The 24933-nt window shown below is 45.2% G+C and overlaps 1 protein-coding gene across 2 annotated transcripts in view; it reads right to left on the bottom strand.

The window, feature by feature from the left end:
* The window catches only part of DTD1 (D-tyrosyl-tRNA deacylase 1), a 191579-nt gene that overhangs the window by 18470 nt on the left and 148176 nt on the right, over positions 1 to 24933 (bottom strand). For both annotated transcript variants that reach the window (XM_025400276.1, XM_025400275.1), the window contains exon 5: positions 8978 to 9149. In XM_025400276.1, the coding sequence (XP_025256061.1) occupies positions 8997 to 9149 (153 nt within the window). In that variant the 3' untranslated portion in view covers positions 8978 to 8996. The remainder of the gene's footprint in view (positions 1 to 8977; positions 9150 to 24933) is intronic.

Below are 24933 nucleotides of genomic sequence, written 5' to 3'. Positions count from 1 at the left end.
AAAGTGGTTCAGATGATAGCGGTTCAAAATCATAACTTGATCCCTATAGGTTGGTGCTGTTTAGTTGAATTTTCTGCAATGATAGAACAGCAGCCACTAGCTGTATATAGCTAGTGAGCACTTGAAATATGGCTACTGTGACTGAGAACGTGGATTTTAAATTTTATTTAATTTTAATTTACATCTAAATAGCCACATGCAGCTAGTAGCTACTGTATTAGGGCACACTCTAAATTATTTGTAAGCCTAGCTCTGCACCTTAGCAATAGACAGAATCACTAATCATGGCCAGCTACTTGCCAACTTATTTTCTAATAAATAATGGAGGTGGAAGCCTGTGCATAGAGAAAATCCAGTCCCACTACTGGTAAAGTAACATAACATGCCTACTCTGCATCAGTGAAGAAGCAAGCCAACCTCATGGATAGCAAAAATCCAGAATGACACTTAAGGTTGGAACAGTAATCTCCAGGTAAGAAGAAAAAGAATGAGGCAGACAAAAATATTTGAAGAGATATTACTTAAAATTTCCCAAATGTATTGAAAGGCATAAAGTTACAGATTCAAAGTCAGTGGACCCAAAAAGATCCCCAGAATCAGACTGGGGCTATGACACAGATGTTGGAATTACAAGACAGGGAACTTTTTAAAACTATGATTAATATGTTAAGGGTTCTAATGGAAAAGTAAACAACATGCAAGAACAGATGGGTAATGTAAGCAGAGAGATGGAAACTCCAAGAAAGAAACAAAGGGAAATAATAGAAATCAGAAACACTAACAGAAATGAAGAATGACTTTGATGGGCTCATGAATAAATTGGACACAGCCAAGGAAGAATCAGTGAGCTCGAAGACAGTCATTACAAACTTTCCCAACCAAAAATAAAGAGGAAAAGAATGGGAAAAAAAAAAAAAAACAGACTATCCAAGACTGTGGAGCAATTGCAAAAGATGTGCCATGTATGTAACTGCAATACCAAAATAAGAAGAGAGAACAAAGAGGAAATTGTGGAAGAAGCTAGGGGTATTGAAGTATTAATGGCCGAGAACTTTCCAAACTTAATGACAGACATTAAATCACAGATCCAAGAAGCTCAGAAAATATCAAGCAAGAACCACACCTAGGCATGTCATATCCAAACTACAGAAAACCAAAGACAAAATTTTGAAGAAGATGGGGGCTGGGGGTGGGGTGAGGAGAACTCACCTTACCTACAGAGCAATAAGAATGAGAATTACAGGGGACTTCTCATAAGAAACTGCGAACAAGGAGAGAGAGGAATAAAAATTTAAATATTGAAAATGTTTAAATATTTCTTTCTCTCTCATGCCTTGGAAACTCAAAGCTGCTCCTCTAGGGCTGTGAGGCTCCTAGGGCTCTTTCTGTTTTTAAAGAAAGGCAAAAAAAAAAAAGAAAAAAAAACCAGTCTAGAAGTCTATACCAGCAAAATTATCCTTCAAAAACAAAGGAAAGGTCGGCCATGGGGGCTCACTCCTGTAATCCCAGCACTTTGGGAGGCTGAGGTGGGTGGATCACTTGAGGCCAGCAGTTCGAAAGCAACCTGGCCAACATGGCAAAACCCCATCTCTACAAAAAACACAAAACATTAGCCAGGCGTGGTGGTGCATGCTTTTAATCTCAGCTACTCAGGAGACTGAGGCACAAAAATCGCTTGAACCTGGAAGGTGGAGGATGCAGTGAGCAGGGATTGCACCACTGCACTCCCGCCTGGATGAGAGAGTGAATGAGACTCCATCTCCGAAAAAAAAAAAAAACTATTTAAGGTAATGACAGTGACAATGTATTGAGTGAGTATCACATATGTTAAGTGAAATGAATGATAGCAATGTCACTGGGAATAAGTACACTGTTGTTATAAGGTGCCTGTTACAGGTGAAGTGGTAGAGTGTCATTCAAGGTGGACTTAGACTAGTTAAAAATGTATACTGTAAACTCCAGGGCAACCACTAAAAAAAAAAAAAAACTGGTTTAAGTTAAAAAAAGATAAAAACACTACCCAGAGACACAGCTAGTTTTATACCATGAAATACCAGCACACGGACGTGAGAATGTGGTATGAATGCGGATACAGGGAAGGAAAGTGAAGCTCGGAGAATGAAAGGAGTCCTACCTTATATGGCGAAAAGAACAGTGAAAAGGGATTGAATACCTTTCAACAGAAACACACACACACACACACTCTCTCTCTCTCACACACACACACTCAGCTGCTCTAGCTCATTAGGAAGAAGTGTGTTCAGCAAGGACGTATCTTACTATTCAGACAAAGGTCACACTGAAAAAGCAAACACATGGCAGCTTCCAAAACACTTTCTTGTTTGGTTTCAAGTGTGTTGCCATTTGAAGACAGAAATGTGGGGTGCTGGTCAGGAGCATGCTCCTCTTGCACCCTAATTACAGCAGCTAAGTCAATACTCAAATGGGGCAATCCCTGACCCTGCAATCAAATCAGAAACCACATTCTTTTAGTGAGAGGTGGCCCTAGCGCCTTTAGTGGTGGCCAGAAAGGAGAAATAATAGAGCTGCATCCTCATAGAAAACCTCGAATCCTCCCAGCAAGGTGAGAGAGCCTGAAGGATTGAGACAGAGGACAAAAACACAAGTTAATTTTAGCAGTTTCATGTCCACTTGGTAAAATAAGAAGCAACATTTGCAATGTGATAGAGAAATGTCAATGCCCTGGATATGTCAATATCCTCTGAACCATGAAGGGTTTTGAATCATTTTCAAAGAAAAATATGCCCAAGATCATGCAGTTTCTCATTCAATTTTCTTTTGCCTTTTCTTTCTCTCTCGTGCCTTGGAAACTCAAAGCCGCTCCCCTTAGGGCCTGCCAGATTCCCTAGAGATCTTTCTGTTTTTAAAGAAAAGCAAATGAAAAGTGCTGCTCCCTTCATAGTCAGGGGGTTGCTGTTGTTCTGGGGACCAAAACAAATGCCAGGGTCACCTTCTATCTGTCACTATTTAATCCAGCTCTCATAGATATCTGAATATTTGGTGGTGATTTTGTGGCCTACTGGGATGACAAATTTCATCAGAAGGGACAACAAAACCCATGGGCAACAAAAAACCCCAAATACATCATTGGAATACCAGTTGTCACTTGGTTCTGGTCCCATTTAGGGTCTTCAAATCCAGGAATATGGCTAAATCTCGGAAGCAGGAGCACCCAGCCCCGCTCTGGTCCTCTGCTAGTTGTGGGCAGCTCTGAAAGACTCCTCCCTGCCTGGACATCTGTCCATGCCTGACACTGTCACTGCTGACTCTGATGTAAAGAAGTACAACTGGATGCCTACGGTAAACTGTCAATAAATGGTTTTCCTTGTGCATTTTGTCCAAAACACAGACAGTACCATATACATTGGTATAAACAAAACGTGGCCTCTGTCTTTTCATGGGCCAATCTAAACTTGTTCATGAGCCTCCATGCGCTGAGTAGCAATAGGGGGGGTTCCTGAGCATACAGAGACTCCATCTCACCTTAATGTCAACAGTACTCTGGGTCCACAGTGTCCTCCATGGCAGGGTGGCTGGTGCGGCTCGGCACCTGGGCCCTGGCACTGCACCACTGAGGGACAGCGGGCTACTTGAAGTTTGGTGTCTCTTGCTCAGGGACCCAGGGCCCTCTCTGGCTGACCTGGCCTCGTCTCAGTTCTCACCAGCACGTTTCACTTAGTCTCAGGTCTCATTAATGACAGACCCCTGCAAGTCTCATCCAGGAGGCCAGTGGAGGTCACAGCTGAGACCTGGAGGGACTGTCAGGGCTATGAAGAGCTGAGACCATGACCCCCGACCTCCTGATGAAGCTGCCCCCTCATGGCCTCTGCAGCAGGCTCACCTCACCACTTCTACCCAGGACCCACAGTCAGCCACAGACCCAACAAAGCTTTCCTCCACACCCTCCACCAGGCAGAGGTGTGGAGCCTTCCCCACCCCACAGCGACGCTGGGCAGCACTCTCACAGGCCCCGAGGCCTGACGGTGTCTTGCCACCTCACTGAGTTGCAGCTGCCTCCTGGAGCCCTGGAGCCACCTGCACTGCTCTCCCTCCAGAATCCCCTTCACGGCTTCCAGGTTTCCTGCAACCCAACTCCCATTCCTCCACTCCAAGGATCCCAGCCTGGAGCACAGCCAGAACACGCCAGGGGCCTCCAGCTTCTCCTCCATCTGTCCCTCTGCTGCTTCTCACTGAGTCTCCTAACCTGAAGGCTGAGGCCAGCCAGGAACTTCCCTCCATCGCCCTCTTCCTCCCCTTTTGCCTGCCTCTTCCCAAGTTCATGGCATGGTTGCAGTGAATTTGACTTATAGGGAAGGAAGGGGAAGGAAAAACACAACTGCCTGCTCCTTTCCAAACACTGCCCGTGGGGTCTGCTCCCCCTGCTGCCTCCCCTCTGTGGCTGGCCCTGTTTGGCTGATTCACAATAGCACCACTGACCCCAAGTTCTATCCTACCCAATCTGCACTACCCTGAGAAGGAAATAAGTTTTTAAAATGTCATTAATGTGAGAGAAGCAAGAAGTAGATACCTACGAGTCCATGAGAATTTCCCTCATAAACTTAGATGTTGGGAAAAAATGTGCAATGTTCACGCCCTTCTCCTGCCCTTCTTTTTATGTGCTCAGTTTTCCTTCTATGAGCATGTTCTCCTCTACGTTCTGTGACACACGCAGTCACTGTCCCCTCCTCTGCCCATGAGACCCTCGGGTGTTTTTCTTGCCCACAGAATTAGCAAAATTACTCCCAGGCTACCCAGGGTCCATAGAACACTAACATCCATGGTGTATTCCCTACAGGAATTACTCTGAGGCCAAATCTAATGCAAATAGAAGTCTTTAAGTTGTTATGTTTTACAAGAATTTTAAAAGTAACAAAACCCTATACCCCTTCAGAGATTAAACCAAAGATTTTCAAAGCGCTGATCAGATATAAAGCAAAAATCAAGACATTAAATTTATAAAATGTATTAAGTTAATAATACAACCCAGGAAGGAATCGGTTAGGTGGTATTCGAATTCTTTAAGCTGTTTTGAAAATACAAACCTCCAAGGCACCTGTGAATTTGCGCACGTGTGTGTGTGTGTGTGTGTGAGCACCAGTGTGTTTAGCTTGGTAATCTGGGTTTGGTTGCTGGGAGACAGGGGCTCGTATGTTTCTCCCTCTCCCATTCATTAAGCTCATGATGGGAGTCTAAACATTCTAGTTGTTTGTTTGTTTTGTTTTGTTTGTTTGTTTCTGAGACAGAGTCTTGCTCTGTCATCAGGCTGGAGTGCAGTGGCGCAATCTCGGCTCACTGCAACCTCCACCTCTCAGGTTCAAGCGATTCTCCTGCCTTAGCCTCCTGAGTAGCTGGGACTATAGGCGCGTGCCACCAAGCCCAGCTAATTTGTGTGTGTGTGTGTATTTTTTGTAGAGACAGTGTTTCATCATATTAGCCGTCTCATCATATTAGCCAGATGGTCTCGATCTCCTGACCTTGTGATCCGCCCGCCTTGGCCTCCCAAAGTGCTGAGATTACAGGCGTGAGCCACCATGCTCAGCCCAAGTTGTTTTGAACCTGTTGTTAAGGTCCCAATTCACTGCACGAAAGGCACAGTCTTCAACAGAACTGGAAGGAGAGACATGGGCCATGCCTGAGCATTAAGGCTGAGAAGCTGCCCTGAGCCCCAGGAGTGGAAACTGGAGTGCCCAATCTGTTTTGCTTCTGGACCAAGTAACTACTAAAACTTGGCCTAACCAATGTCAATCCCTGCACCTTTCATTCAAGGGACAGGAGCAGTGCAGGGATGCTCCCTCCGTCACGCTCCGCTGTGAGCCAGGGAAGCCTGAGAAAACACAGAGACATGGCGCGGAGGGAATGCGCCTGCTCCCGCCCTGCCAGGGCTGCTGGGGCCAGTTCCAGGCACCATGACTTCCACCTGCCTGCCTTCCACAAAGCACTGCTGAGGGAGATGAGTTTTCCTCCAATGGGAGAAAAACCATAGAACTTATTCACTGTCACCCAAAAGTCAGCAGGATGGAGATAAGACCTCGATGAGTTTCTGAATTACTGCTCGACCCACTTAACTAGCACAACTGAAAAAGTATCTTAAAGGGCCACTCTGTGCTCTGTCTTCACTTAGCACATTTCACCTCTTTGGATTAAGGATTTCTGGACAGATTATAAATCAGAAGCACTAGCAATATTTGTGATGCCAAAACTGACCACTAACTTCAAGCAAATTATCATGAAGTTTTGGAGGGGCGGGAGTGGAAGTTTTATGTGACATCTCTTCCCTCTGAAGCATGCTTCAGTGTCCCATGCATACATACATGAGATACATAAGCCAAGGCTGGTCACCACAGTGCTGTTGTCTCCCTGCACAACACTGGCAGGAAAACACAGTGATGAGGGAACAGTCAAGAGGACAACAGGACTCGCTGGCCAGCCCCTCCCCTAAAACCATCTATGAACCAACAATCCACCCTTCCCGAGCTCTCCATTCTGTTCCTCTCGTCTGTGTATCTATTTGGGAGCCGGTGCCACTGTGCCCAACTATTACTAACGAATCTTTTTAAACATTTTTTTTAAGAGACAGGGTCTCACTCTGTCACCCAGGCTGGAGTGCAGTGCTTCAATCATGGCTCACTGCAGCCTCCAACTCCCGAACTCAAGCAATCCTCCCACCTCAGCTTCCTGATTAGCTAGGATAACAGGCAAGTGCCACCATGCTCAGCTAATTTTTTTTTTTTTTTTTTTGTAGAGATGGGGGTCTCACCATATTGCCCAGGCTGGTCTCAAACTCTTGGGCTCAAGTGATCCTCTCGCTTCAGCCTCCCAAAGCGCTAGGATTACAGGCGTGAGCCACCACACCTGGCCTAATATATCTCACTTCCTGGTATTGTGGATCCTAAAAGCCGTTTCATAGGTACACTTCTGACCCTTGCTCTCTTTCAGAAGAGAAAGAGAAGGCTGAAGACTACCTTCTGGATGTTCTTCTATCACAATTTGGTGTCTCCTGGGTGAATCCTGTCTCCTAACTTGGTTTTAACCACAGTCTGTGAGCTGAAGGCTCCAAACGTATGTCTGAGACCTGGCTCCCCAGCTCTAAAGCCATAGACTCGGCAGAACACTGGCATCACCAGTGGCTGCCAACAGGCACCTTAAACACAACACACCCAAAATAGGTGCCATCAGCAACCCCCGTCTTCCTCCCTCATCCTTCTGGATGTCTCCTCTTCCAATCTAATCAATCTCCAAGTTGAAATGATTCTATTTTGTTTACATCATTCAATCCCACTCTTTCCCCTCTGCTCCTAGTACAATTTCTTCCCTGGACTTGTGCAATCACTTCCTAATAGAACTATCTGCTTCCAGCCTCACTCCCCAAAGCTGCTAGAGTGCTCTTTATAAACTCTGTGTTTGATGATGTCACTTGTATACTTAAAACCTTTCAGAGGTCCCTCCCACCCCAGGATAAAATCCAAATTCCTCAGGGTTGCATACCAGACCCTATCCAATCCAGACCTCCTATTTCTCTAACTTCAGATATACTCCCTGCCCTCCCACTCCACTTGGCACTCAACACTCCCACCATTCTGCAATTCCTCCATTCCCAAACTCTCCTATCCTTGCCCCCCAACCCCCAGACAGCATTTGCACTGCTCTTCTCTTGGCTCAGGCAGCCCTCCCCTGCCCTTGCCCCTCATCTCCCTCCCCACTGCCACTTGTCCTTCCAGGTCCTGTCCCAGGCCTCTGAGGGGCCTCCCCTGACCTCCCATCTCCACCCCACACCGGTTCACACTCCTGCCACATGCACCGTGCTGCAGTGTAACTGTTCCTATGCTTCTCCCTGAGCCTGTGACCTCCCTATGACAGGTCCTGGGTCCCTCAAATCTGTGCCCAGTATTTGGTCCAGTGCCTGGCAAAATAAACAGTTTCCCTGGGGGAAGAAACTAGGCACAGTGCCATCAGATGGCTGCATCACATTTTCAAGGCCTCTGATGTTCAGGCAGGGAGGTGGACTCTGTGCTACAGTGAGCCACAGTGATAAGAATAAAATGCCATTTTAGGAAAAGTAAACCGGCAGTACCACACAGGCACTGTGAAGGATTTTGGAACACAGGGCAGGTGGTGATGAGAGGAGGCCGCGGAGATGGCAGTGCCCTTTGCTGGGGCAGCTAAGAGCAGGAAGGCAGATGCGGGAGCACAGGTGGACTCTGTGCATCTGTGTCTGGATTCTGCATCCACGAGGGCTCTGCACAGGCAATCACAGCAGCAGCTGTGGACTGGCACAGGCACCCAGGGAAGGTGGCACAAACAGGTTCCACCCCCAGGTGGGCACCCCAGGCCTGTGAGTATGCCACCCTCCTGCATCTCAATGAATAAAATACAATCTTATTTGCTAACTGATATGGTTTGGCTGTCCCCACCCGAATCTCATCTTGAATTGTAGCTCCCATAATTCCCATGTGGAAACACACACGTGGAAATTATGGGAGCTACAATTCAAGATGAGGGACCTGGTGGGCGGTAACTGAATCATGGGGGCAGTTTCCCCCATACTATTCTCTTGGTAGTGAACGAGTCTCACAAGAGCTGATGGTTTTATAAGGGGAAACCCCTTTCACTTGATTCTTTTTTTTTTTTTTTGAGATGGAGTCTTGCTCTGTCACCATGTAAGAATTGCCTTTTGCCTTCAACCATGATTGTGAAGCCTCCTCAGCTACATGGAACTGTGAATCCATTAAACCTCTTTATCTTTATAAATTAGCCAGTCTCAGGTATGTCTTTATCAGCAGCGTGAAAATGGACTAACACACTAACTTTTGTCTCCATCCTAGAAGGCAGCGGATTTAAGGAAGCTATGGATGAACGCCTGTGAAATGAATGAATTCGACCTCAGCAGCTATTCCCTCTTATTCATTGCTGCTTCCCCAAAATGTGGGAAGACGAAGCCAAGCAGGGAAGCTCCTACCTGAATTCTGCCTCCTGAGCTACGGCTCCCGTTCAGAGGACACGTCACCCTCCGCCCCGCTGCTGGCACTGCGGTCTTCTTTTCGGGGAGTGTTTCTTTCCTTGCTTGATTCGGAAGGTCCCTTAGCTCTGGTCTTTTCTTTTCTCTGCTGCTGTTTTTCAAGCTTTGACAGCTGATTAAATAAAAATAAAAAAGAATATTTTACAAACATAAACACATGCCTGTGAATCCCACACACCAGTGACTTCTCAGGTGGGAACCATTGAAAAGGGTTTTTCTGACAACCTGGCAGAACACACTGGTTCAGATATACCAAATTATACACGGAATGTTTCTCCAACAGGCACCCGAGTCACTGAAACAAATCATTAGTAATAGCAGTTATCACTCTCAGACTTTTCCCCGACCATAGTTCAACCTGGCACACAGTATAAGGGAGTGGCCGTGCCACAGCCTTCTTCAACAGCCTTAGAAGAGCTCCATACATGAAGGCTCTTCATCTCTTACTTTTGTCTTTGATAGTTTTCTTCTCATCAAGTTATCTTCTACTTGTTGTTTTCTTTTTTCTTTTCTTTTCTTTCTTTTTTTTTTTTTTTTTTGAGACAGGGTCTCACTCTGTTGCCCAGGCTGAAGTACAGTGGTGCAATCATGGTTCACTGCAGCCTCAACCTCCTGGGTTCAAGTGATCCTCCCACCTCAACCTCCCAAGTATCTGGGACTACAGTGCATGCCAATTTTTCTGTAGAGACGGGGTTTCACCATGTTGCCCAGGCTGTTGTTGAACTCCTGGGCTCAAGCAATCCACCCATCTCGGCCTCCCAAAATGTTGTGATTACAGGTGTGAGCCACGACACCACACCACTTGTTTTCTAAAGAATGTTCAAAACACGTCAGTCTTTGCTGAAGATTACAGAGAAGGCTATGAAACAAAGTGCATTAAGCACACTGAATACCATCTCAGTTTTCAGTTGGTTTGAGACTGAAGCCACACTCGCCTGCAGCCGAGGCACTGAGTGCTCCCAGCAGGCTGTGTGGTGGCGACACTCAGGGACGCTGGCCACCGGAGCCTTCTCAGGCTCCCACCAGGCCAGCAGGGGACACGCCCCTGATGTCTCACTCAAATGGAACCTGGGCCCACTTCTTCCCTGAATAGTTCTTCAAAGAAAGCATCAGCTGGATGGCTGAAAGAAGCTTCCATCATCTAACACTGAGCAGCAGCCTGGCCACTCCAGGAAAGCCTGCTGAGAAACCCAGCAGAGAAGACTGGCCAAGTTTTGAGCCACGGGATTTTCTTAGACCAAAAAACAAAGAGACAGCAATACCCAGTTTTATCTCCCTCCCAGACCAAGTCTGTGAACTTTTTCTAGTTTACATAAAAAGAAGGAAACTTATTGAAGGGCTGACTTCTCCCTGCTGGTCCCTGCCCCACATCCAAGACACAAAGACGAGTCACTTCCCCCAATCTGCCAGATCATTTCTTCCACTATGAACAGACTTTGAGTTAACCCTTTGAGACATGAACAACCAACCAGTAGCTCTCAATTGGGTCCAGGAAATCAAATTTATTAATAATTGACTTACAGTAGTGGTCCCCAACCTTTTTGGCACCAGGGACCGGTTTCATAGAACACAATTTTTCCATAAGATGGGGGGACAGAAGAGGGGATGGTTTCAGGATGAAACTGTTCCATCTCAGAGCATCAGGCATTAGTGAGATTCTCATAAAAAGCGTGCAGCCTAGATCCCTCACATGCACAGTTCACAATGGGGTTCTCGCTCCTTTGAGAATCCAATGCCACTGCTGATCTGACAGGAGGCGGAGCTCAGGCGGTAAGGCTCACTCACAGGCTGCTCACCTCCTGCTGTGCAGACTGGTTCCTAACAGGCCATGGGAATTAGTACCCATCCCTGGCCTGGGGGTTCGGGATCCCTGGCTTATTCTTTCCTACTCCCCATATACCTGAAAAGCTGTAGAATACAGCTAAGTTTGGTTAATATGCTAATTAGATTTTGTGAATGAGGACATCACTTCACCTTTGACTCAGCAACTATCCTCCCAGAAAACTCCCCTGGATAAATTTCCACTTGTGTGCATAGTGGGGGCTTCTAACAACAAGCACTGTAGTGTCATTTGTATTTGCAAAAACCTAGAAACAACCCAAATGTTCATCAACATTAGGAGGACAGATACATGTAATGTGGTCTGGCAATACTGTACAGCAGATCTACATATATCAAAATAGCCAAGTCTTGGCCAGGGGCGGTGGCTCATGCCTGTAATAGCAGCACTTTGGGAGGCCAAGGTGGGCAACTGCTTGAGCTCAGGAGTTTGAGACCAGCCTGGGCAACACAGAGAGACCCTGTCTCTACAAAAACAAAACAAACAAAAAAAAGAGTTAGCCAGGTGTGGTGGCATATGCCTGTAGTCCCAGCTACTGGGAGGCTGAGATGGGAGGACTGCTTGAACCCAGGAGGTTGAGGCAGCAGTAAGCTGTGATCGCGCCACTGCACTCCAACCTGGGTGACAGAGGAAGACTGTCTCAAAAAAAAATTTTTTTTAATTAAAAAAAATAGGGAAATCTTGAAAATCATGTTATACAAAACAAATTTAGCTTCAGAAGGCTATATACAGTAGGATTCCACTGACACAAAATAATACTCTATATTGCTAGTGAGCTCATGCAAATACACTATGGCCTAGAAGAATACACGCCAACTTTAACACACTAGTAAACATGGAGGGGAAAGAGGAGAATGGGATCTTAGTGGAATGAATATATACAGGCTTCAACTGTAACTGTCAACTTTATAAGAACAAAACCAGATCTACAGCAGAGTTACTAATCAGTGCAGTCCACAAAATCCATGTGACACCTGGACCAGCAACAGTAAGATGTTCGTGTCAGAATGTAAATCAACACACAGCTTCCTTCATCAGCAAAGTATTGTGAGAGATTTCTTCTCAACCATGAGCTCCGTGGTGTAGCTGACTTCATTCTGGCACAAAATGAAGGTTGCAGTGAGCCGAGATCACGCCACGGCACTCCAGCCTGGGTGACAGTGAGTGTGCATACACATGTACACACGTATATAAATACTCAAGAACAGGTCCAAGTTAGATGCTGAGAAAGTACAATTCTAGTTTTAAAAAGTAAGATGCCCTCTCAGTTTTGTTCTTTGTTTCACCATGGCCTGGTAACAAACAGTTCATGCAGCAGCACTTTAAGTAGGAATGAATGATCTGGAGAAAAGATGACAAAAAGCTAGCATTTTTAAAATCTGGGAAATGGCCACACAGAGTTGCTTATTATCTAGTTCTCTGTAGTATTATTTTTCCATGGACAAATATTTTTCCCTTTACTATTCTGCCACAGGTTAGGAGGAATTTCCTGCATCTAAAACAACAGACTTCTTTCCTTTTGTCTCTCTTCTGTTGTTAAAATGCTCTTTCTTTGATGAAATGATAAGGACAGTATGCAGGACTCCTTCTGTCTCATTCCCTTTCTTGCGAACTGATTTTGGATTTTGCAATGTGGATATATACCTATTACTACTAAGCTGTATACTTAAAATGGTTAAGATGGTAAGTTTTATGTGTATTTTACTATAATTTTAAAAATTAAGCAATTTTGGAAATCATGAAGTCAGCAATCCATGCTAGACTCCCCAATTTCTTTTTGTTTTCTATATTCCTGATTCATAAAATCCAAATATCTGGGAATCGGTGTTCTGCAGTAACTTGTGGTAAGCTGCCTTCTGCTGCCAGCAATTGACATTTTATATTCGCATCCATGTGTTCATACTTGCATGTCATACGTGTGTGTAGATGCATACACTGATACACACATATATAAATACTCATGAACAAGTCCAAGTTAGATGCTGAGAAAGCACAATTTTTAAAAAGCAAGATGCCCTCTCAGTTTTGTTTCTCATCTTCAGAGATAAAAAAGAAAAAAAAAAACACGTAAAATGTGAATATCAACAGTCACAAAACTAAATAAACCTCCCTCCTGCTAAGATGTAATCTCGTGCAAGGGCCTTTTTGTGACCCAGCCTGTTCTTCACTTTGTACTCTTTTATGTTATTGAGAACGAGATCCGGAGAGGATGATGGGGACTAACCCCAATTAGCACAGCATTCTGGAGGTTTCTCAGCTCCTCGTGGTGTCATTCAACGCTGTGCTGAGGCAGAGGCACAGACACCACAGATGCAGAAACGTCCATCTGACCTTCCCCTCCAACCCCGCCCCCTCCCGCCGACTGCCAGCTTTTAAATCACATGTGATAACTATTTAAATGACAGGCACAGCCCACATTTCTGCCAGCGATGTAATGCTGACTCTCTTACAGTATTTATCTTAAAACAACCCAACCACATATGGCTCCATGCCACAAATTCAAGTTCTCTGTGAGAACATTGTGAACTAACCTAATAAATTTAAGCCTTTTCTGGAAAAACTTGGAATCCAATGCAGCCAAAATGCGGAATTTACATCTCAAGGCAAGAAAGCAGCTGGATTTTTTTTTTTAAGGAAACAGATGAGAAAAAAGAAGAAGAAAAGAAACTGGTACTGCATATGGGTTTCAAGCAAAATGTCAACAGCTTTCAAATTAAGAGGAGATACATGTCAAGGAAAATATAAACTACTACAGGTCTGTGAACATACGATCTACAAACACTGAAATAGAGTACTTCTGGGTTTTTGTTTGTTTGCTTGTTTTCAATCAACTGGTAAGAAGGCCCACATTGTAAGGGACAGACTGTCCAAACCATGCTGGCTTTATCGCCTTAGAGAGAAACCCAGCCTTCTGAAAGCAGCCCTGGACACACACACACCACCGGGGGCCAGGTAATGGTCCTGTGGTCAGCCTGCACCTCTCACAGTGAAGCTTGGGAACACAGGTGCCAAAAGATGGGGGATTGGAATATGCAGATCCAGACTCACCCAACTCATGATTAAATCCACTGAAAACATCAGGGATTTTCCTTTTAATGAAGATGCCCAAGCTCTAATTGCACAATCTAAGAATGAACCAGCTGAACATTAATCTTATAATGCCCGATTTCAGGGCCTGCAAACTTAAATGCCTTGAGAGACCAGCCAGGAAGCAAAATGAGTTAAGTGGCCAAGAGTAAGACAACCGGGCAGAGTGGAGCCTGAGGCCACACTGCAGAGGACAAGCTCCACCTAAGGCCTAAGGCCACACTGCAGAGGACAAGCGCCACCTAAGGTAATTTGCACTTTCTTTTCAAACATGTATCTGGAACATAATGTTCATAGGGTGCATGTGTGTCACCTATTAGGGATTCCCACTTAGCATTTCCACCTATGTGACCTTGTTTGCTCTTAACAACCTGATAGCAGTTGAATGATCATCAATGTCCCACAGAGAAGCCACCACCAGTTGCCTACACTGCAGCTACTCATAACTCATACTCCCAGCCCCTTCCTCCCTCCCTGCTGGCAGGAGCCTCCTACTTCAGAGGTGGCAATGTCTGGTTCTCCTGTTACATGGCATGTGACACAAACCATAGCCAAGAGGACCTGAGGGGACTGCAGAGGGTCTTCAGAAAAAGGCTTCCCTCCCTAATAAACACAGGTGCGAGGAAACACTGCCTTCTTTCCAATCCTTGGCCACAGTCCAGGGAGGAAACGGAGCTTCAGAATGGTGCAGCTCTCAAAACGAGGAGGGGACATCCAGAGGTGCACAGAAGTCTCTGGAGAGCCCTGGCAGGGTTGAGCCGGCTGAACCAGCTTTCCCATTAGGGGAGGCAACCAGGTTCCTTACTGTTTAAGCCACCCTCATGTTATAAGCCACCCTCATGTAGGTTTGTGGCACTTGCAGTTGAAAGCAGAATCTTTCACCACATGCCCATGGACATAAACAAGACAGCGATGCCCAGCAAGGTCATGTGACTTAAGGTTTTGCAGCCTGCTAGTGGCTGAGGGGGACCACACCCAGGCCTCTAGATGCCAAACCCCGCATTCTTCCCAGGAAGCAACATGACTTCTCTTGCTTAATCTATTAACTTCACTTAGCAGGTAACTTTTGGGCACTGACTATATCTATTCTAGGTGCCAACGACACAACAGAAAACCAAGCAGAGCCCTCCCTTCCTGAGGCTAACTGTCCACTGGAAAAATAATTGGCAATCCCCACTCACATGAAGCCAGGCCTGCTCTAAGCACTTGATGTGGATTAGGGGTAAAGCAGAGGAACCTGGGGGTGCTTCAAGCCCCCACCATTCTGCCCGGAGCACACAACAAGGCAAGCTGTTGCCCTCTGCAGCTGCATACTTGTCTTCATGGGTAGAAAGCACACAGGGACCTCAGGGCCATCTCCATTTGCCAAATTAAAGAGAAACTGGTCCTAACCTTGGTCCAGCTCCTCGGTGGTTTAGCAACAAGCTGCTGCTGGACTCAGTTTGTCCATCCTTTTCTGTCCTGATGGCTGAAGAAGTCAGAGGATCAAATACAATTACTGGCAACAGTTTAACTCAACCAGTAACAAGGCTGGCTAAGAGCAGAGTGGGGAAGCCTCAGAAGTGACACGAGCCTAGTGTTGGCTCTCTGATGTCCCTGGCACTTGGCCTTAGGAAAGGGCCCTGTGTGCCTGCAAGTGGCAGTGGGAGAAGCAGATCAGGGCAAGGGAGTGGACTCTGACCAACACGGGCCCACCTGCTGACCCAAGGCAGCCCAGGGCAGGGGAAGCCCTGCAAATGGGACATGGACACTCAGGACCAAGCCCTTAGGTGATGGCCTAAGAATGCAGTCAGCATCCGTACATCCTAGAGGCGCCACTGGATGGCCAAAGTATGGGGGGAGGGGGTCTCCAGGGCAGGCAAGCCCCAACTTTGGGGAGGACCAACGAAAGCCATGCTGGGAGTGGGAGTCAGGTCCTAGTTGGGGGTGAGAAGGCAGGGGCACTCCAGGGACTGGCATCACCCAGGTGTTTACTTCTCACTCCCAGGCATACTGTGGCAGATGGCACATGGCAGGGCAGTGTGTCTGAGCAGAAAACAACACACAGAGATGACTGAAGACAAAGATGTCAGGGCCACACAGGCAAAGGCAGAAGAACAGAGGCCCAGGTAAGAGTGGGGCAACAGGAGGGAAGGGCCGAGTGAAGGGCACCCTGGGCAGAACTGAAGCATTCTTGTCAGGAGTGGCAGGGGAGTCGAGGCAACACCGGTGAAAATCATCATCAAAGACTTGGGACAGGACAGGCACGGCAAGGCAGCAGGGCAGGCTGGAGCAGAGGCATGTGGCAGGAGCCCGAGCCCCCCATTAACTGAGATGGACACAGTGATGTGGCTCGTGTGCTGTGGCACATGCAGGCCACAGATGAATGACTGAAGAAATGAATGGACAGGACAGGTTTTGTTTGCAAGATCAGGCCAGGCGATAGCCTCAGAGGGTACAGAGGCTCAAGCTTTTATGCCAGTTGAGTAGGAAAACTGAACAGCTCTTCACCAGCACTCAGCGGGCATGGGTGTTGGCAATGGCAGGTGAGGGGCCTGCCTTTGGGGTTGGGGTATCTGTCTCTTAAGCAGGCAGCAGGCCACTGGGAAGAGAAAAACAGAGGCTCTTGGGTGGCCAGTCAAGGTCTGTTTTTCTGTATATGATATGCCCAGGGCAAGGAGAGGGGGTGACTGTGAGGTGCACATGCCCTGAGAAGTGCAAAGCATCAGATCAACAGGGAATCGCGATCTGCCTCTGTTCCTTCACACACATAGCATCACTCCTGAAGCACCTTTAAAGACAGATCCCTTCACACTGTGGGATGATCCAGGGTGATGATGACACAGAACATGAAATGAATAAGGAAGGGCTCCCATGGACACTAGTGAGCCAGAGGGCGCACCTTGGTGAATAAACTGGAGAGCTGAGCACTTTGTGTCCAGTTGAACTCTAGGCCGCCTGAAGATTCCACTCACTCCAGGGGAAAATCAGACAAGGTGTGCTGCCTGCAACCAGCAGCACTCACTTAGGCTTGAAGGATTAAAACCCAGCCCACAGGAACATGGTGTCTGCTGTTGCCATCACCCCCATATTTCTCTCAGGAACACCCAAGTCTACCAGGCCATTAAGCACTAGATTAAGCTATGAAGGGGTTCTAGGAAACCAATTTATGGGCACGTCCTTTCAGAACACAGGTGCCCAGGAATCCCTGATAGGAAGGATTACTCTAGAGCATGGATGTCCAACCTTTTCGCTTCCCTGGGCCACATTGGAAGAATTGTCTTGGGTCACACATAAAATACACTCACATTAATGATAGTTGATGAACTGCTAAAAAAAAAAAAAAAAGAGTCTGTGCATAATTTTCATGATATCTGCCACCACAGAGAAGCAAAAATGTTCTTACATTCAAAGGGTTGGACACCGCTGCTCTAGAGTGAGATGGTGATGGTGTTCTAAACTTACTTTCAACATGACTTTGGGGAATGATGGTGAAAAATTACAGCTTCTCATAGACATCCTAGTTTATTTCTGTGGTAAGTCCCACAAAACGCAACTCAACTCAAGACTCATTCTTTGTCTTGAGTCTACAATTTACAAAAAAGAGCATCTCCATCCTCAAAGGGCCCAAGCACACAACTTGGAATCTTAAGCTCTTTAAAAAGTCCATTTTCACACTCAGGAAATAAATGACCCCTTAGATTGTGACAATCAATGTGTCCCCTTTGGCATTCTGAGAAATCAAGAACAGATATTATAATTTGCAGATTACTTCTGAACACAATAGAGGTGAGGTCAGTTAAATGATAGCCCGCCTCATGCCACCCCCAGGCAGCTGTCAGGTTGGGAGGAACGCCAGGTCTCGGGACTCCTGGACAAGCCTTCAGTCGACCGGGTTCCTTGTAGCACAAACACCTGCACACAGTCTTCTGGTAATTGCCACAGGTCCAGGACAGCACACCCTGTTTCCATTCTTGCTGGACAATGCCAGGTATGGCCCTATCTTTGAGTTACTTTAATGCTGGTTATTTCCTGCCAGACTGCTCTGTCCTGCATATGAGCAAAATCTAATTAAGAGAGTGAAGCAAATAACAAAAGAAGAACTCAAACCTCATGAAGTCAGTTACTATGATTTTTACAGATCATAGTGTAGATGGAAAAGTTCTGTTCCAACCAAACTCTTACAAAGATTCCAAAAAAGTCTTATGGTACAAGTCATAAAGATCAAATATCTCCTCTGCAATTACTTTTTAAAATGCCACAAGGTAGATTACTCAGCATGCTTGCCCACTCCTGTGGCCCGGCTGATGTCAGGAGGAACGGCTGGAACCAGAGGATGCTGTGCAGAGAGGATGTACCCAGCCAGACTCCGCAGAAGTCAAGACATGAATTAAAGGCAAAAGGTAAACACCCCCATCCATTAGCCCATTAACTCATTTCAATAGCTTTAGAAATTTATCTCCACAATGCTCACTGTCCTAAGTGTCCATCAACTACCACCAGTAACAAATGCTCTGATTTTTGTCAAGTCACTTATACCATGCTGTGTGATCATTCTGTCACCCTGGAGATAAACACAACCAGCTGTCATTTGGTATTTGCTTAGTTGAATAATGAAGAATTTCAAGACAATGTAAGAGTAAAGCATGCTGTGGAACACAGAAAAATTAAATTAACAATGTGCCCCCTTGGGTTTAGGCTGTTTCTCTGAACTTCATCATGCCTCAGTGTGCTCTGCTAGGTTATAGAAACTTCTGGAAGGCAACTTTCCACCACTACTGTCCAGATGCAATAAAGCCCAAAAAGGGGCACAGCAGCCTGAGACGCCCACTGCCCTTTGTAGCAAGATGAGACACCTTCGGGAATGGATTATCATGAGAATGATGGAGACTTGCACTCAAACTCAGGGAGAGGACATCACCATTGGCCAGCACGATGGCCATGTGTCAACTTTGTATAGATTCATTTCTCCCCTCAGAATTGGGAATCTCTTGAACTGAAATCCCACAAGTCTGTGACCTTTGGCTCCTCCATTTCTTTCTGCTACTTACAGGCCTGGTAGCAGAGGGTGGGATGGGGAAAGAAGGAGGAGGCAACCTGCAGTGAGCAAATGACATTTACTGGTAAAAATTTGAGGATAGGAATCTGAATCTAATGTGGCATTTTACAAGATCGGTAGAGACCTACATCCATACATTATCTCTAGCTGATACAGACATATTTAAAACGCAATTGGAATTTATATGTGAATAATTTGTTTTCTCAAACTGCAGCTTGATATAATTTCATATTATGTGATAATTCTGAAAGCTTTTTTTAAAAAAAAGTCCTTGTGTAATGGAAAACCCAACAGAATATTAAGAGAGGATGTTTCCATAACACACAGTGTAGAGTGCCATTATGTCAGTGGTGGCATTGCATTATTTTTAAATCGACTGGTTGCTTAATAAAAACATTATGAAGCAAAGTGCACACATGGTACCTAATTTTCATACATTATTAACTCTACTTGAGGTTTTTGTAGAATTTTTTTTAATCAAGCAAGCAGGCATCTGTCCCCATCTGAAATTGTGCAAGCTAATTTTATTTTCTAATTCCCCATTGTTTAAAAGAACCCTTTTAAGTATGCAAAAATAAGAAAAGGGACAGTCCAGTTGCCTTTCTATTATTCTTATTACTCTGACTTAGCTAAGTATCTTTGGTCTATTCCTTCCCTGCAGGGGACATGGTGCAACAGCTCCAGCCTTCAGGACCTAGTGGCTGCTTGTTGCAGGCCATAGTGGGATGGGAGAGGCTAGAGGTCAACCCAAGAGTGTTTCCCTATCAGTGTAGCTGCCCTCAAATCCTCTTTGTCAGCTCCCCGCCGCAGACACTGCCAGAGCCCACTGTGTCCCCCAGCCCAGAGGTCACCTGCAGCCTCCATGGACAACTGACCTGCAAGTCCATGGCCTCCTACCTGAGCACCTGCCCCTTTCTGCTTAAGGATACCATGTGGCCACAGGCGGGCACAAGGCCTGAGTATAGGGCAGGCCACAAGTGTCTGGAAGTTAAGGACTCTAAAAGTGGTCCTCAGTCACTGAGAAATGAGACATAGGGTATTAAGAACCCCACCCTCCTCCCGCCCACTGAGTCTACTGAGATGTGTCCCACACAGTCCTCCTGAGGACACCTGGGATGGTTAACATGCTTAGGCTTTCCTCCCCCGGCCTCCCTTCCTAGTCCTCTCTTCCTTCATGGGAGGACCTCCTAGAACAAACCACCTGTACACCTAAATCCTTTTACTTGGAGACCTAAACCACAAGCACTTTAAATGCTTTGAAAAAAAACCACATGTTAACATGAGAATTCGTTATGTGTAACTTGCTATCTAGCCCTCTCTTAACCAGATGCCTACATTGGTTTACGTGTCTGCACACTGGAAGGCTGTGGCGGATGTTCAGGATTACTCCCCACCCTGCAAGGCACTGAAAGAGGCTGGAATGGGAAGGAATGATCAAGCAAATTTGGGTATAATCTTGTCACATTTTTATTATATATGCTAATTCTTTGAAAACCAGTACTCCATATGTATGACAAACGATATATTCTAGTAGCCAGGGTTTTGTATTATGTTGCTGTCCATTCCTTAACCCTACTGGGGAACAAGGTGTCGACTGCACCTCTAACACTCCCAGTGCTGAAATCGCCTTTGCTTCACCACACCTATGTCCTGGGTTTTTCCTTCAATAGGGCTAATGGTAAAATGTCAAAGAGAGGACAGAAGTAACCATTTCCCTTTCCACTGAAGGAGATGCACTGACCATGCCCCCATGTACTCCTGGCCTGTGTACCTTTACCATTTTGTAGGCTGTAAACTATTAGAAGGCAAAAGTAACCAGCACCTACTGATTCTACATCCACTTTAGACTTTAGTCAACATCTAGTATCCCGTTGGCACATGTCTGGTTAATAATCATGAACTGTAACAGAGTTTAAGGAGGCACTTAAGCAATTTCAGTGTTGGTATTTAAATGCATAATTGGTAACAGAAGACTGTTCATGAGCATTTTAAACTAACAGTGTTCTTTAAATGATTCAAAATGTTTCTTCAATTTACTAGAGTCTTAAGAAAAAGAGAACCCTTTTTTCCTCTCCCACTTGGTCTATACCTTGTATAAATGCCAAGCAAGCAGATTTGGAACAGTGAAGAATTATTGTACAAAATAACAATAAAACAAGAGAGGAAGACTTGGAACCCAGAAGAGCAGTAGACATGACCTGGGAGAGAGGTGGAGACCAAATTTGGGCAAGACGTGAGCTCAGCAGCCAGGACAGCAAGTGGCCCACACGGGAGCTAGTAAGGCTTCCCGAGAGTGGGTTCCACAGAGGGGCACTGGAGCGAAGGCCTGGGAAACAGAGGCCTGGGAGCAGGAGGAGTAAATAAAGTACTTTCTACAAGGCTTCAAGGAGAAAAGAAAGAGAAGAACACACTCCCAGAAAAGCAAAAAGCTGAACAACAGCAACAAAGATGATAGGATACAACGCAGCTTTGTGGTGCCTAACAGAGAGTTCAGACAATAAATATTGCTTATTGAATCAATTAAAAATAATGACATAACAATGATAGAAGAGGGAAAGTAGTAGGGAGTGAAGAGTGTTGAGTCTTCATCTATCTAGTCTACATAGTAGCATGAAAAAATAATTTCAAATTTTAATCAAGAAATAGCAAAAGTTCATTATTTAGGAATAGAGAAAAAATACAAAAAGAAATTGCTTAAAATATGTTCAAACCGGTTGCTTGTGGATAAGAGGACAAGGATTGAGGGCGGAGAACAGGCAGAGAGTGTTATTTTTCATTATACGCCTTCAGGTATTATGTGATGTTGAATTATGTTCATAATACTTTAATAAACAAATTGATTGGAGAAAGAACGCACACACAGTGGATGTGGTTAACAACAGATCAAGTTCTACAGAAAATAAAACTAATGATTCAGAAAAATCAGTGCATGTCATTTTTCTGATACCCAGAGGAAAAGATGATAAGCAGAAAGCAGAAACTGGGAAATTCAACACAGGAAATCCAGTCATCTGTAGGATAGGACCTGTAAAAGGAGGGAGCAGAGCAGATACAGAAAAGCCAATAAGAAAAGACATTACAGAAGGGCAACAATCCTTCATCTCATGGGCTAATGAAACGCTCAGCATATAAGGAAGGACCGACTCTTAGGGAAATTTAAGAAAGGAGATCCATACCAAGGGCACTCACCTTCCCTTCAACACTACTAAATGCCAGTGGACAGCCAGGACGGTAAACACTGACAAACTACGTGTTGGGTGAATAAAAGACTGCATGACAACAGAGGAATGGACGTAGAGAAGGAAGGAACTCAGTCAACCAAACACCAGGACAGGACAATGTCAACAGAGTCTGAGAGTAAAAGATGGTGACCCAAATATTCTATGTCAACCAAGACATTCCAAAACATGCAAATATTCAGAAAATATAACATCATTCCCATCCTTAAAAAATAAATGAATAAATGACTCATAAAAGAGTTCCAGCCTCTTGAGAATAATAAAGGAAATTATGTTAAGTAATGTAACCGGTAAAATAAGTTATACAAATGCCAAAACTAATTCTTGAATGAGAAAATATAAAATGCAAACAAGAAGGTAATCAAGCTTATCTGGATCTAAAATCCAGATTCACAACCAATTTAAAAATTGTGAATAAATGCAAATGCCTAATGAGCTTGTGCAAAAGAAGAGTTCAACTTTATTAGCAATTAAGTTGATACAAATACAAACAATGAGATATAATTTATGATTCATGAAATGGATAAGGATTAAACAATTACAATACTCAGCCTTTGCAAGGGTTTGAGGAAAGGAACATTTTATATTGGTGATAAGGAGTATAAATTTGGGCCTTGGGAACGCAATTTGGCAATGCATAGTTTAAAGCACTAAGTATATGCTTGTTATGACCCAGCACTCACACCCCTTAGGATTTATCTTGTGGAAAATAACTGGCTATTAAGCACAAAGATACATGCAAAAGGATGTTCACTGCACTGGTTTTTACAATAGCAAAAACTGTGAAACAACTTAAATGCCAATAAAAAGAGAGTTCTTTAAAGTATGACATATTCTGTACAGACTGATTTACCATTTGAGGTGTTGATATGGAAAATAAATGGCTGCAGTAATCAAAAACCACAATTCCCATCTCTTCATCATTAAAAAGCGTATATTTTCGGGAAGAGTGCAACAGTCAGCTCCGAGGGACTGTTTGGCAGTGGAGCAGGTAGAAACTGGAGAGCACACACAGGCCACACCTAGAAGAAAAGACACAGGCAAAAGGACAGCACTGGAGGAAGGGCTCAAATACGAAGTCCAGGCCACCTGCCTAGGGACACAGACATGCGCTAGAAGCTACTCAGAGAGAGAAGGAAGAAGGGGGTTGATGAACGTAGGGGCAGGACAGCGGTCATCCCCGGGCAGGGGCGGGCTATGCAGGGAGGCGGCAGGAAGGCCCTGGGTATGGAAGTCGCTCTGCTTCTTAGGCTGGGAGGCAGCACCTAGGCTGTTTGTGTTGTCGTTATGCTTTTGACTCATGTGTATTACAGATACTCCTTTTCAGCTATCAAATATTACATAATAAATTTTTTACAGCACAGAAGTGATGACACTTCATTTTTAGTCACGGCTTTGCCCAAAGTGTTCTAATGTATGACTTGCTTTCCCACAGAATATCTGAAGAGGAAAAAAACCACTATTGATCACAAATGTACAATTCTCCAGTATGCAGCTTGTCAGAGAAAATGAAGTGCTCTTCAAAGGTATTATTATGACACTTCTGCAAATTTAATTGAAATCTCAGCTCTGAATACCCCGGGGCCATGGGTGAACCTGTTCAGTTTCAGGATCTCAATAGTAGCTCACAAAGAACCAGAAATCGAACGTGTTATCATTGCCATTGACTTCTGAAAAGAAATGTTAGCAAACCACGACAAAACTCTTGTGAACTCTATTTCTGTAGAAGAAAATGCATCTATAAAAGCCTTAGCCATGAGGCGGAAGGATCACTTGAGCACAGGAGTTCAAGACCAGCCTGGGCAACATGGCAAAACCCCGTCTCTACAAAAAATACAAAAATTCACCAGACGTGGTGGCACATGCCTGTAGTCTCAGCTACTTGAGGGGCTGAGGCAGGAGAATGGTTTGAGCCCAGGAGGTCAAGGCTGCAGTGAGCGGTGACTGCACCACTGCACTCTAGCCTGGGCAACAGAGTGAGACCCTGTCTTAATCAATCAAGCAAGCAAGCAAGCATTGGCCATAGGTTTGGTACAAATAAAACCCAGCTCCCAGGTATCTTTGTCATTAGCCTCAATTCAGTTTCAGGATGCTGTCAGAAACTGTCACTCCTGGGAGGAAGTTTGCTAACAATGAAATTGGAGAATGTATGCAATGCTCAGAGCCATCTTACTATTTTTATTCTCCTGCCTCAAAATATACCTATCACCAGACAGAACCGGGGGACCCATGCAGGGGCTTTTCCTGCCACAAGAGCACTGCTTTGTGCTCTGAGAAAGCCCTGCTGCTAGCCTCAACAGCTGCTCTTGTGAGTTTCCTATGCAAATGAGGCCTCAAAAAGATCTGACAACCTTAGGGCCACATCCCTTTGGTTATTCCACTTCCCCTACTTACAGATTCCTACATCCAGACACCGAAATAGGACTGAGGAGCAACGACCTATTTGGAAGTGAGGCTGGTCCCGGGAGCAACAGCGGCAGATCTCCAGGGAGCTGTCAGAATGCAGACTACCAGGCTCCACCCAGACCTGCAGAACCACAATCTGCATTCTGAGAGATCCCCACGGGACTCCTGTGCACCTTGAACTTTAGGAAGCGCTGGGCTAGAGGGCTTATTTTAAACTGAGGTTTCATAGGGAGCACGGTTTTCAATCAGAGTTCAAGTGGCTTTGAAGATGGGCTGACTCCCATCC

Source organism: Theropithecus gelada, chromosome 10, assembly GCF_003255815.1.
Source record: "Theropithecus gelada isolate Dixy chromosome 10, Tgel_1.0, whole genome shotgun sequence".
Lineage (NCBI taxonomy): Eukaryota > Metazoa > Chordata > Mammalia > Primates > Cercopithecidae > Theropithecus > Theropithecus gelada.
Note: the sequence above shows the minus strand (reverse complement) of the source record. Positions and strands in the feature narration are given on the sequence as shown.